At 32.8% G+C, this 14,256-nt stretch overlaps 1 protein-coding gene across 3 annotated transcripts; it reads right to left on the bottom strand.

Annotated features, from left to right (window-relative positions):
• Positions 1–447: 447 nt before the first annotated feature.
• LOC111883411 (MADS-box protein JOINTLESS) lies at positions 448–5,395 on the bottom strand. 3 transcript variants are annotated; one of them, XM_023879744.2, is made up of 8 exons: positions 4,616–5,395; positions 3,539–3,620; positions 3,083–3,147; positions 2,776–2,875; positions 1,523–1,564; positions 1,263–1,304; positions 906–1,026; positions 448–680 (listed from the first exon to the last, which is right to left on the bottom strand). In XM_023879744.2, the coding sequence occupies exons 1-8, from the start codon at positions 4,798–4,800 to the stop codon at positions 649–651; spliced, it is 669 nt and encodes a 222-aa protein (XP_023735512.1). In that variant the 5' UTR covers positions 4,801–5,395; the 3' UTR covers positions 448–648. The 3 variants fall into 3 exon arrangements, with proteins under 3 accessions (XP_023735512.1, XP_023735510.1, XP_023735511.1); XM_023879742.3 differs by having other exon boundaries at positions 887–1,026; positions 4,616–5,388; XM_023879743.3 differs by having other exon boundaries at positions 887–1,026; positions 3,539–3,617; positions 4,616–5,387.
• Between the last annotated feature and the right edge of the window lie 8,861 nt (positions 5,396–14,256).

The following is a 14,256-nucleotide window of genomic DNA, read 5'->3' as shown; positions in this document are numbered from 1 at the left end:
GTAAAAATAACATCTTTAGATGGAGAGTGAACCTAAATGGATTGTCAAGTATGGAAGAATTAGATAAAATGGGGATTGAAATCCCCTGAATTATGTGTCCAATATGTAACATTGCCCAAAAAACTCAACTGTTTACCTCTTGCCTTACAATCTTGGGTCAGATTTTGTGTTGCTTAGAGAATATCTCCATCGAAATTTGGGTCTAAGAAGGCGCTGGTATCTCTTACAGTTTGGCGATTCATAAATTCAATCACTTTTCAGGCGATGAATTCTCTCCCTCCAGCTCCTTATCAGAGTGGTAGCTTTTATGAATTGAATTGTTGTTCAAAAAATATTCAAGGTCGTCTAATTCACAAACTGTATATTTTGGAGAAAAGAAAAACTAAAAATGCAAATATCTAACATATCAATCATACAAAATACACATTACGGACTCTCACAACAGTGTTAGTGAACCATCCATAATATGGCTATATATGGTTATAGTTGAATTTTATACATTTGCAACCACATTTTCTAGTTTTGTAGTAAGGATTAATGGAGATGGTGAGTGTGTTCATCCAAGAAGCATAACCCAAAGCTTATGTGAGAGGCAAAGAGACCATTGTTATAAATGCCATTTACATATAGTTTATATAACTAGAAATCCTATGAGCTTTCGTCAGCCAGAGTAAGGCAACCTGCATCACAACACAGATGATTATTTATTTTTTGGAAAACCCAACACACACCCCTTAATCCTACTCCTACTTCTACACCTTTCCAATAAACCTGATAGCATTTGGCTAAAGGTCCTTTTAGTAGATTGAGTTTTGTAAATAATAAGTACATAAAAAAAAAAAAAAAAAGTATGATTTAACAAATTTTATGGAAATATTATACTAACCCCAACTTGAGGGAAGTACCAGAGCTCTCATAATCTTGTGGAGGACCAGTAGAGTTGCTGATATTAGTCGATTCTGATGAGTCACCATCATCACCAGAATAACCACCAGTTAGCTTCCAAGCATTAGATATCTTCAAAAGCTTCGTTTCCACCATTCAAATGTAAGTTAGAAAAAAAAATATGTGCACCACGAAGCAATAAATTCAAAGAAAACCAACCAACTTTAGCAACCATACAAAAAAGATCAAACTTAGTATGTTAAGAATGTGATTAATCACTTCGTTTTTGAAAGGGGCATGGGTTGCTAAATTAAAGTTTGATGGTGTTCTTTGATATGTTTACTCAAAAAGAAATGTTTGGAGAGCTTGATTCATACTTCTTGTCTTAGTTTGTTGTTCTCCTCCATGAGTTTCACTTCCTGCATGCAAGTTTTAATGACTTTAAGCAGGATTTTATATTACTACAAAAACTATCTTTGTAATGCCAAAAGGCATCACTAGATGTCCTTTCGTTATGTACACTTTTTTGTCACTAAATGGTAATGACTTGTTTGATATGAACAAGCTTAGATCGTTTATTGTTAAGCAACGTGAAATTGTAATCATAAAGTTTGAGTTTTGAGTTCTGAGTTCTGACCTTCTCTTGAAGATGATTAATCTCATTCATAATAACCTCGCCCTGGAACAATAAAACTAGAAATAAGCGTACACCCAGAGGCTCATTCCTATGTAAGTTGCAATGGTAAATCTTTTGTAAATTTCTTGGGTTAATCTAGTTAAAGAAAAAATTATCTACCTTTCTTTAGATAAAAGATGTCTTTTTCATACATTAGAAACTAGGTGTGAGACCCGTATGTTATACGGGTTCGATAAAACAAAAAATTAAATATGAAAGTTTAAACAAAAATTTATTTAAATTTAAAATTTTAGATTTGAAATTTAAAATTAAAAATTTGAATTTAAAAGGAAACATATTAAATATTATATGAGTAGTAATATTATAATTTATTGGTTATTTTCAATTAAGGTAATTATTAATTGAGGTGCAAATATAATGTGTTAATTAAGAAAAAATAAAAAATAAGAAAATGACAAATGGAAAAAACATTTAATCAAAAATACCAAAAAATGACATGTGTCCAAGTTAATGAGAGAGTGACATGTGGCAAAATTATTTTCATTTATTAAGTAGGATTTATGAGACTAATGTGGTGTTTTTTTTTTTTTTGGAAAGGATTTTTTTCACCACTCGCGAGCAAACATATGTGAAAAGATTGTGTTTCAGAAGACAAAAAACATAAAAACATATGTTGGTCTGTTTTTTCCGGAAGATGTAAAAAATAACTTCTAAAGTTGAAAGACGTTTCTAACCTTTAGCTTTTACAGTCCGTCCTCTTTTTCAATTTGTTTCTTTTTTCTTGTTTTATTTTCAATTTTTTTGTTTGTTTTTTTTTTCCGATTTGTTTTGTTTTGGATTGTTTCTTGTTCTTTGTTGATTTTATTTCCAATTTGAGCATGGTTCTTATTAATTTTTGGAACATGATGGTTTTTGAAGATGATAATGGTGGTGGTGGTAATGACTTAGGTATAGTTGATGGCAGGTGATGATTTAATTTTATTTTATTTAGATAATAAAGAATAAATTTTAGCCTGCAGACTTTAAAAAAACAAACAGACATGGTAAAATAATGCAGACATTTTACCTCTTAAAAAACAAACACCTATTTGATCAAATACATTGCTTGCTAGATTATCGGTCAAATGTAATATATTGTTTAAAAGACAATGAGAAAATAGATATAATTGTAACTTGGAAAATTTTTAAAAGCCCAAAAATGTTGCAATTTTATGATATAAAGGAGAGCAATAACTAAAACAAAGCAAATGCACCTTTTTGGCTACAACACGGCTCAATCCAGCTTCAAGCGATTTCTCAAGCTGGTGCAGCTCTTCAATACTTAAACCCTGAAGCTCCTCCCCTCTCAACTGCCTGTTTCACACAAAAAGAATCACCCGAGATCCAGAAGTTACATGCATGCATGCATATGCATAAATACATATATATATACACATTCTACATATGTACATACAAAAATATATGCTCTTATACATACACATTGCGTACACACATGTATATACATATAGCTATATGCCTATATCAACATACGCGTATGCATGTATGCCTATTGTAATGTACCTTAACTGAAGGGTTCTCTCGGCAACTTCTTTGCTTAAGTTGGCATAGTTGGTGTCTTCAACCAGCTGCAAAGAAAGATATTAAAATCCAAACCACAATTATGATAATTAATGTGAAGCAAAATCAAGTTATAGATTCTAGAATTAGGACTTGCTAAACATGATAAAATGAGAAGCGATGTGAATTAATTATAGCAAAATGAAGTTGGGTGACACAAGCTAGAGATCTTAGTATAGCAAGACTCCTCATCTTAGGGTTTTTGAAGGAAAGTCTATGTATATATATACCCTTTCACTTATATTTTTGAAAGGGTCCTTAATTTCCATGGTTCAACTCGGCTAAACCCTGGTCACAACCTTCCTCCAAAGACTTGAAAAGAAACACACGAATGGTGATATAACTGTTGAGGACAGAGAGAAATTAAATATAATGGAGTAAAAGACTAGGCTTAATTACCTGCAACTCAAGGGATGGTTGGTTTAACTTCTCAAGATTTTTTGAGTGCAAGCTACGCCTTTCGATTACTTCATCCATGCTGCTAGAGAGACGAGAAAGACAAAATGTATTAAATAAAAAATAAGGTATCAAAGACATCGTCTGGATGTAGTTAACCTAGCTATGGTGGTTTCATTTAATTTCAATAGTAAAGCTTCTGTTTGTTAATATTGTATACCCTAGAGATGTTTTGTTAGGTCCAGTATGCAAGTGTTTCTGTTGCTGGAGTAGTTATATATGAAGATTGAAATTCTAGTCTTGTGGGTGTTTCTAATTTCTATGGTTATAAGTTGCAGTATTCTTTAGCGTCTTATTTGCATCCTCTTTTAATTTCCATGAAAACTACATCATCGCTATTTTCATTGTATTTAAGTTTTCTAGATTAAAATTACTTACTTACCTATGGTTTGAAACCACAAGATTCTTCTAGTGTTAATTTCTTTATCCAAGGATGCTCAAGTACTTGACAAATAGCACACACTTTCTTAAACCATGTGTAAAGTACATATTGTTATTTTTAAGAACTTTGTACTCGTGTGGTTAATATATTAAAATAAATATATGCAAAAAATTTGATGATCCAAACAAGACCCATAAACGCTTGAGTGAAACACTAATAAACTACCTACAAAATTCCCTTATATACACAAAGAACTACATTAAATAAGAATTCTTAGGGTACACATATGTCATAACAAAATAATACGTTTTAGAAACTTGATATTACTGCAACCTAACAAAAAAGGTGAGTATACGCAACATGTGATGACCATGTGACTGGAGTTTATTTCTTCTGTGTCTTTGCCTAAACTCTAACTATATTAGACCTCTAATTAGAATTCCAATAAAGAAATACTAAAAACACATATACAAATCAAACAATCAAATATAGAACACTAATTGCAGGAACTCGTGACAAACCCTACGATCCAAAATTAAAGAAGCGAATATGAGAAGAATCATGAAACATTCACATACATATATCCATAAAACCACACTCTGACACACGTAAAAATACACACACATAACCCTAGGTACCTTGAGCTTGAATATTGAAAGAGCTTATCATTAGAGGAGAAGAGGATGACAGCAACATCAGCATCACAAAGTACAGAAAGCTCTTCAGCTTTCTTGAATAACCCTCTTCTCCTCTTGGAGAAAGTCACCCTTCTTGCTGTAGCATTGTCAATTTTTTTGATCTGTACTTTTTCCCTAGCCATCATTATATATATATATATATATACTTCCAGTCCAGGCAATACTACTTTTGGGAATATTTCATCCAAATCCCAGTGGAAGTTGTCAAAAAAACAGGAATAACCCAGGGTTCAAATCAAGGGTTTTCTATGAATGGAAACAATTAATTTTGTGAGATGCAAAAGAAGAAAAGAACCAAAAAGACAGCATTTTTCTTTGCCAAAATTGGGTGTACAGATCAGATGTCAAACTGGCTAGTAACCCTAGAGAGAATCAATACCAGACACGAACACCCGTTTACCCGATTCCCTCTTTTATCCAGATCCAGATGGTGGTAGTGATGATCGGGAATTAAAGTGCTTGATGTTTTTCAAGAAATTTAAGAAATTAGAAAGCAAATGAAAACTCCATGAAGAAGATATAGAGCTTTTTCATATCGAGCATGAGATTTGAAGGAGATTTAATCGATGTCATTGATGAAGGGTGAATTGGGGGAAGTGGTCTGGTTCTTGGGGGCTTGAGGAGAGGACTGTTGTGTAAAAGGAAACCGACGAGACAGAAAGAGTGTCGTTTCTACTATTTTCCGTTGTGTAATTTTTTTATGATTGAATAATTAAGAAGCGCAAGGGTTGAGAAGAAAGTCATATATTATTTGTTTTTTCTTATTTGATATTGTTTTATTATGTTTTTAAAGGGATGTTTGGGATTTTTTTTAACCAATCAAATATTATTTTTATAACTTTTCTTTTTCAAGTCGGAAACAATTTTATCAAAAGAATTTCAATGTTGCCATTTTCTGAAACCTTTTGATTATTATTTTAATTATTTGTCTATCATTTCTAATAAATGAAAAAAAAAATTATTACTTGTCAATTTTTCAAAGATTTTGCAATGTGTCATTATATAAGATTTTATAATTATTTAAATTTAGCATGTCATTATCTGATATTTTTATTTTTTTTATTAACCAATAATAATTTCACTAATTAATGAGTTTATTATTATATATCTAAAATATTCATTCTATTTAAATATTTATTAATTTATAAATATATTTGAATTTAAATGGATGCTTTAATGACACAATTAATGTCGTGTATTTGATGATATATTTGAATTCAAAACATATCTTTAATTTTTTGGACTTTTAGTTTGAATTCTAACAAATTTATTATTTATTCAAATTTTATAAAGAAATATGTGTGTATAATACATTTCTATTTCTACCTTAATAAATGAAAAAAAAAAAAAAAAACAACAACAACAACAACAGAATCTTCAAAGAAGTATTAAAATTCATAACAATTATTTATAATATGTCAATATTTTTTTTATTAGTATAGATTCAATAACTACTTATTCATCATTTCGTTTGTATTTATTTCGAAAGTTAATTTAAAAAATATTTAATGTTTACACCTTAATTTTCAACATCATTATTTAAAATATGACAATAGCTTTTTATCGGTATAGATTAAATTACTTATTTATTCATTATATCGTTCGCATTTATGTAAAAGTATTTTTTAAATAATTAATATTTATACATTGATATTAAACTTTTATGTTTAATAAACTTGTATAGTATACGGGTCTCACACCTAGTATAACTAAGAAAATAATCAGCATATTCTTATTATGTACTTGCCAATCATTCACCGAACTCCTACATTTATCGTTTGTTGTATGTGGTTCGTCGTTTTAATTGCATGCTACAAAATGCAATATCGAAATTTAAAGAATCAAATATGACATTCAAAGGCCCAATCTAAAACATAATATTGTACCTATTACCAGTGAAAAGATATAATTCCTGAAGATGGGCATGAATTAATCCTTGAAAAGATTGTTATTTTTGTATTAGTTTTTTTTGTTTAATGTATAGGGCCAGTGGTAAATTAGTTTCATGTTAGCAAATATATTTATTATATCTTATGTTGTATTGTTTTATATAACCGGATTATTGGTCCTTATCTTGATGTAATTTTGTATATATACATCTTATGAATAGAAGATCACTTTTATGGGAAAATACAAACAATTGCATGGTATAAGAGCTTATCCATCTCCCTATTATATTGCATCAACTAAAACCCTAGTTGACGGCTTCCTTCCTGCCGACCACTCTCTTGTTTCTCTTTCTTCATTACTCGTATGATCTTCCATTCTTTTTTCGATCTCTCTGGAAACAATATCTCAGATAAAATCTCTCTCATTATCAACATCAAACACGCAGTACCTTTAGTTCTAGATTTAGATGAGATGAACTATGATACTTGGCGAGAACTTTTCGAAATCCCTTGTATAGGATATATATAGTAGATGATCACCTTCGTCCACCAATAAAACCCGTTACACTACCGATGACAAGGAGAAGAACAAGATAACAACAGAATCGATTGTTTTCAAAGATGCTTGGATTCGCAAGGACTCAATTGTAAGACGTTTGATGTATGGAACACTCCCTGTTCCCTTCTCAACATGATATTTAAGAAACAAGCTTCTGCTTTCGATGTTTAGGAAAGTTTAGAGAAAGTGTTTCATGATAACAAAATGTCCAACATCATTCAAATAGATAGAGAGCTTCTCAGCATCACGATTAGTAACTCATCTATCTCCGAATACTGCAACAAAATTAAGTCTCTTGCTGACCGAAGGGAGGTGTCCCTTACTCCCATAGATCACCCTTCGTCACAATCTGCTCGCACAATTGAGTCTTCAAATAACACCTCCAACCTCGTGGTGGTTGTAATTCTTGAGGTGGTCATGGTGGTGGTTGTAACAACTATTATGGTGGAAACAATTACCATGGTGGTACTAATTACAACGATGGTGGCAATTTTTCCATTCAACAGAAACAATGACATCAATGTAGTGGAGGAGGAGCATGGGCATATGGGTAGTTTCTAGTTCATCAGCCTAATAGTGGAGCTCATCAAGCGGGTATATTGCCTAGTCCATCTGCATTACCACTTCAACTTAACAACAATGGGCCCAAACACCAACCTTCAACCCATCATCATCAACTTTTAGCACTCCTCAGCTAAATAGCCCATATATGAATCAATAGGCCTTTCACACTACTTATCCGACCCAACAACATATCTAAGAGCCTACCACTCTTCCCCATATGTTTAACACGATGTCTCTAACACAACTCGGGTAAAGTTAATTGGTATATGGATACCGGAGCCACATCGCATCTTCACTCAAATGCAGGTATTATCAAATTGGTTTCGGATAAAAATAGTAATTTTTCTTCATACGTTTTAGTTGGGGACGGATCATCTATGCCTATAACTAAAATGGGCCACACCACTCTTCCAAATCCATATCGCACTCTCATTCTTAAAAATGTCTTGATTACCCCTTTTATTATTAAAAATCTTATTTATGTTCGTCATTTTGTTCGTGACAATACTTGTGCTATTGAATTTGACTCGTTTGGATTTTCTGTGAAGGATTACCGCACCAAACAAATTCTCATGCGATGTGATGGAACTGATGATCTATATCTTATCAAATCCCCAACACATTAAGTTATCATCTCCATTGCCCCCATCTCTTTGGCATCAACGTCTTGGGCACCTAGGGCGTCATATTTTTAAGCATTTAGTTAATAATGGTTTTATTTCATGTTCGTCCTATAAAGACTTTAGTCTATGTCATGCGTGTCAAAAAGGTGAAACATATAAGGTTGCCTTTTAGTGCTTCAAATTTTGTTTCTTCTTTTCCTTTTGAACTTGTGCATTCTGATGTTTGGACATCTCCTATTGAGTGTACAAGTGGTATTAAATATTATGTTCTATTTCTTGATGGTTTTTCTCATTATGTTTGGGTATATTCGTTACGTGCCAAATCTAAGGTATTTGATAAATTCGTGCTTTTGTTAAAAATCAATTTCAACGGATATAAAATCTCTTCAATGTGACTACGCGGGGTGAAGAGAATAACAAAAAGTTTCAACAATTGTTTGATCATAATGGAATCCTTATATGTTTTTCTTACCCTTACACATCTCAACAAAATGGAAAATCCAAATGCATGATTTGCATTCTCAATAATGACATTTGTGCTCTTCTTTTTCATGTCCATATTTATGATATCCCCAAATTCACGGTCATTTTAAAAATTTTATTTAGAAAAGACCGATTTATTTATGATTTATTTGAAAATCAGAGTATCAATTTTAAAGAAATATGTTGCGGAATTTGTTCCCAAAAAACATGATAAATATATTATCAAAGCATTTCCAAAGAAATGTATTTTGTTTATATTAAAACTTTGGGATGTCATTGTCAATACAGAAACATAAGCATAAACAGACCTTACATTCATTTACACTAATGATTTACATCTCCATTAATCTCTCAGTGTAATGTGTCTTCGTATCGACACCTATGAGTGTAATGTGTCTTCGTATCGACACCTATGATACAAATAAACTCAGTGGGTCAGGTTGGGAAACCTGATGAGTACATAGGGTTTTCAACCAACAATAATATAGTTAATTTGTTTTTCACATACTTCATGCCAAACAATTAACCCGATTACCCATCCCCATTATCTTTATTTATTCTTCCCTATAGATTCATCCTAAGGTTCATCTCCTACATCGTATTTACCTCTCATCTCTTTACATCGTATTTCCTTATGTCTTTGTTCCTAAGGAATTTTCCTAATGATCATCGCCTACTTCACATAGACAGTAATGATCCGGGGATTACTCCCCCAATACGTGTCCAATAAGGGTTATAGTATCATCACATGAATACGTAGTTACTACATCGCCTAAACTCGTAATTCATCACCTACAAGTTATGAGTCTGTCAGCATTTCCACATGACTTTTTTAGGTTAGTCAGTGGTCGCCATTTATACTCTGGTAGATGACTATATCACAACATCGCAACATCGTAGGTTAAGGTTATGGCATCACCTACTCATATTTTATCTTGCATCACCTATTCATCATCGCATATTTATCATCACCTATCTCTCATCGCCCTTCGCTACCCAATACATATTTATAAGTATAAAAATACATATATAATTTAAATCAAGTAAAACGTGTATATTTTGTTCATCTAGTATAGATATCAAGAACACAGATAATATGCACACATAGCACGTAATTTATATTAAATAATTCATATCTATGTGTAAGATGAAAGTAACTATGCACTCACTTGTTAAAGTGATGATTCGAAATTCGGACATCACTTCGCTTCTAACAATCGTTTTTTTCTTCAACGAAACCTAGCATTATTATTGCTAAGTTTTAGTCTAATATTTATTGCGACTAATTAACTCGAGGTCTACAATTGATATTGTTTTACAAGTGTTAAACAATACTTTTCAACTACCGGATTCCCCGTACAAACAGAGGACATACATGAAACACCGGAGGGCATGACCATTTTGGCATATAAGTTGTTTTGAAATCCAACAACCCTATGCGGGCCTTCAAACCAGATTTCCCGTACTGCAGGCAGTTAAAAGGTATTATAATAACGCTTTATATTTTATAATACTTAGCACACATATTTTTTATAGGTTCACAATAACAATAATGAACTTAAACATAAGCTATACTTAAAGTAGGGTAAGCATAACTCACTTACAATGGAGTTTAGCGAAGAACCGGGCTCTACGTGGGCAGAACTTTTGAGTCGAAAGCTCTTCTTCTCGGAGCCTTCTGGAATTTTGGGACTCGCTACTAACTCCTAAGAAGGTCTAGAGAAAAGCCTTGAGGCTTTGAGAGTGTTTGGGATAGGAGAAGTGGAAAGGTATGAAGAAATGCGATGATTTGCGCCTCTATTTATAGGCTGGAAATGACTCAAAACTTTCTGTTTATGAGCCCTACACGACGTGTTGGTGTGCCAAGTGTCACCATGTAGTTGCAAGGCGTGGGGAAGAAGCAGTGGTCAGGATTGTGCAACGTGTCACTCGTTGATCATTCCAAAAACTAATTATCTAAAATCCGTAACTTTCGCATACAAGCTCCGTTTTTGATGTTCTTTATATCCACACGTAGGTATCGACGGGATTTAGAACTTTCGTTTAGACTCTGTCGGCTAATTCTGACTTTATTTTTAGTGTTATATTTTAACAGGCTTAGATAGGTAAAGTCCATTAAAAACTCATAACTTTGTCATCCGACGTCCGTTTTCGACTGACTTTATATCGTTGAGCTCCTATTAATGATATCTCTAATTCTCATTTAGGTTGTGTCGGCTAAAAATCGATCGATCTAAAATTCGATTTCCAAGTTGTGTACTGTTATGCGAAATCTTCAAAAAATCGTAACTTCCTCATACGAAGTTAGATTTGGACGTTGTTTTTGTGTATATTTTAGGTTTAACATATAATACAACTTTATTTTAGATTTTTAAGGCTAAAAAGTATTTTATCACAAACTCACTTTTTACGATACACAACGTCGTGCTGGTTTTGTCGCAAAACTTCGACGGGTCATAACTTCTTCATTATAACTCGGATTTCAACGTTCTATATATGTACGGAACCTTGTGACATATACTATACCTTAGTTAAGATTATTTATTTTACATAATCTTCTATCAAAAAGTCATTTGTGATGCTTATTGTCTCTAAATTGACTAGCCCAAATTTGCGGACGTTACAATTATCTCCCCCTTAGGATGATTACGTCCTGAAATCATCAACGAGACAGGGCTTGTATAATGACTCCATACGTTATCTTTTCATCTTAGGTAATAACCGTAACTCCTATGTTCCTTCGAATGAGTATCTAACTCTTGGACTTCTTGACTGCAGGTGGTGGTCAATCTTGCACCCACTCTCTATCTTGCGTTGGACTTTCAATCGTAACCTACGAGTTACAAAATCAATACTTATTGGAGACTCCTTCTTCTTCTTAACAGACTTAATATAAGTTCTTTCCTTCGATTATGGTAACAGACCGATGGGTCTTGTTCTAACGACCTTTCATCGTATGATGCAATGCTTAGACTCAGGTCCTTTTGAGTAAGATTCTAGAATGGAAGTTTCATTCCTTCATGTTCTAATGTGATATAATCACTTTCTAACATGTAGCACTTCTATCTACAAGCTCTTAATTTAACAACGATCGTGATACTTCTATTGATCACTTCAATTATCTTTCACTTCAATCGCCTGGCTTAAGTCAGATGCTACATTGATCTTGCTTCTCTGAACAACGTAACATACTCATCTTAGTCGGACTCGATATGATATGACCATTAGGGTCGGAATAATAATCATCTTTTTAGTCAATATCGAAACGATGATAACCACAGATATGAACAAAACAGAATCAATTACTAGTGCCTTGGTGACCTTGTGACTTTCCCTGATCCAAATGCGAGTAATGTGCTTCTGGTAGTATAGGCCTGTACTACCTTTCACACCTACTCATACTCATCTAGGGATGAGCATAGGCGGGTACCCGCCTCATTTGGCAAGAACCGGAACTAGAACCGGAACCGGCGGTTCCTAGAAAGTTAGAACCGGAACCGGAACCACTCTAGACAGTTCTTAAATGTTTGGAACCAGTCCCGAAACCGGCGGTTCCGGTTCCGAGAGCGGGTAACCCGGTTACATTAATTTTGTTAAGTTTTGTCGATAAAACTGCAATTTAGTTCGATCCAAATCAAATCAATTCGTACCAAAGACGAACAAAATCGGACTAATATATTCTAAACCGGTCTAAGTAACACACATATTTATATGATATATATATATATATATATATATATATATATATATATATATATATATATATATATGAAAAAGGGGAACGATATCACAATGAGATTTTCATCTCAAAAAGGGGGATATGGCGAAATCGGTAGACGCTACAGACTTAATTGGATTGAGCCTTGGTATGGAAACTTACTAAGTGATAACTTTCAAATTCAGAGAAACCCTGAAATTAATAAAAATGGGCAATCCTGAGCCAAATCACATTTTCCGAAAACAAACAAAGGTTCAGAAAGCGAAAATAAAAAAGGATAGATGCAGAGACTCGATGGAAGCTGTTCTAACGAATGGAGTTGATTGTCTTATGTTAGTAGAAGAATCCTTATATATATATATATATATATATATATATATATATATATATATATATATATATATATATAAACTGGTTTCGGCGGGTAACCAGCAAGTAGTGGTTCCGAAAAACGAGAACCGGAACCAGAACTGGTTAAGGCAGTTCCATAACTTTAGGAACCGGAACCGCTTAAGGCACAATCTTCTATCATGGTCTTCCAATCGAATACGACATCATGTCTAGTGCAGAGGAGGAATAATGGGGTGTTGCTAATACTATTGTCGGGACGTGTTGGATCCGTAATCTTTTACTTGAATTACATTATTCACCTCATCGGAATACTATTGTTTATTGTGACAATGTTAGTGTTGTATACATGTTATCCAATCCAGTTCAACATCAACAGACCAAGCATATAGAGATTGATCTTCACTTTGTTAGAGACAAGGTTGCTACCGACCATGTGCATGTTCTTCATGTTCATTCTCCGTCTCAATATGCTAACATCTTTACTAAGAGTCTACCTTCTCTGTTATTTCTTGATTTCAGATCCAACTTGAACGTTCGAGATCCTCCTCCCGTTCTCACCATAGGGGGGATGTTAGCTGATATATTTATTATATCTTATGTTTTATTGTTTTATATAATCGGTTCATTGGCCCTTATCTTGATGCAATTTTGTATATATACATTTAATGAATAGAATATTATTTTTATGGGAAAATACAAACAATTGCAAGCTCCATGTTTTTATTACTTTTCTAGTATAATTTTCTTATATTATGCATCTTAATTTAGTAGTTTACCTTGAAATGTGATCCAATGTTTTGGACATTTTTATATATAGCAGGCTTTACATTTTAATTCATTATACCATAACATCTGATCATACCAAAACAACTATTTTCATTGCAGTATACCAAAATAGTACAAGGATATCACATATTTATTATGGACTTGAAATTACATTTACATTCAACTAATTGGTAGGTTAAACAACATCAAATTAACCAAAACACTAAAAATGATGAAAACCATACCAAAATTTCATAACCATTATCATAACACTAGTTTTTTAGACTATATTTGTTTACTTTAATTGCTTTTTTATATGTTAGGTTCACTAGGATATTGCTAAGATACAACTACTAATGAATTTCCAAAAAAAATGAAAAAAAAGAAAAGAAAAGAAAAACCATGCATCAATTGTTTGGTAGTCTTTCATCAAACCAATTAAAATACCCGCAATCTTCATATGCATCGAAAAACGGGAGCAACCGAAATAATGTCTACATGGAATTTTATCAGTTTATTGAATACCATTGTAACATATATGAAAGGGCTGTTTGTCTCCGCATGTACATTTCGAGCTCGAGTCACTATCCTTAGAGTGCATTGTCATTCTTCTTTTGATAACATGACTA

The sequence above is a fragment of the Lactuca sativa genome, chromosome 2 (genome assembly GCF_002870075.4).
Source record: "Lactuca sativa cultivar Salinas chromosome 2, Lsat_Salinas_v11, whole genome shotgun sequence".
Lineage (NCBI taxonomy): Eukaryota > Viridiplantae > Streptophyta > Magnoliopsida > Asterales > Asteraceae > Lactuca > Lactuca sativa.
The sequence above is the reverse complement of the archived record's forward strand: the minus strand, read 5'-3'. Positions and strand labels throughout refer to the sequence as shown.

Excerpts from the sequence above, each read along its gene's own strand:
- LOC111883411 (XM_023879742.3), bottom strand. The coding sequence starts at position 4,800 with ATGATGGCTAGGGAAAAAGTACAGATCAAAAAAATTGACAATGCTACA. Across the intron at positions 1,305-1,522 it reads TTAATCATCTTCAAGAGAAG|GAAGTGAAACTCATGGAGGA; the intron begins GTCAGAACTCAG and ends ACTTGCATGCAG. Across the intron at positions 1,027-1,262 it reads ACAACAAACTAAGACAAGAA|CTTTTGAAGATATCTAATGC; the intron begins GTATGAATCAAG and ends GTGGAAACGAAG.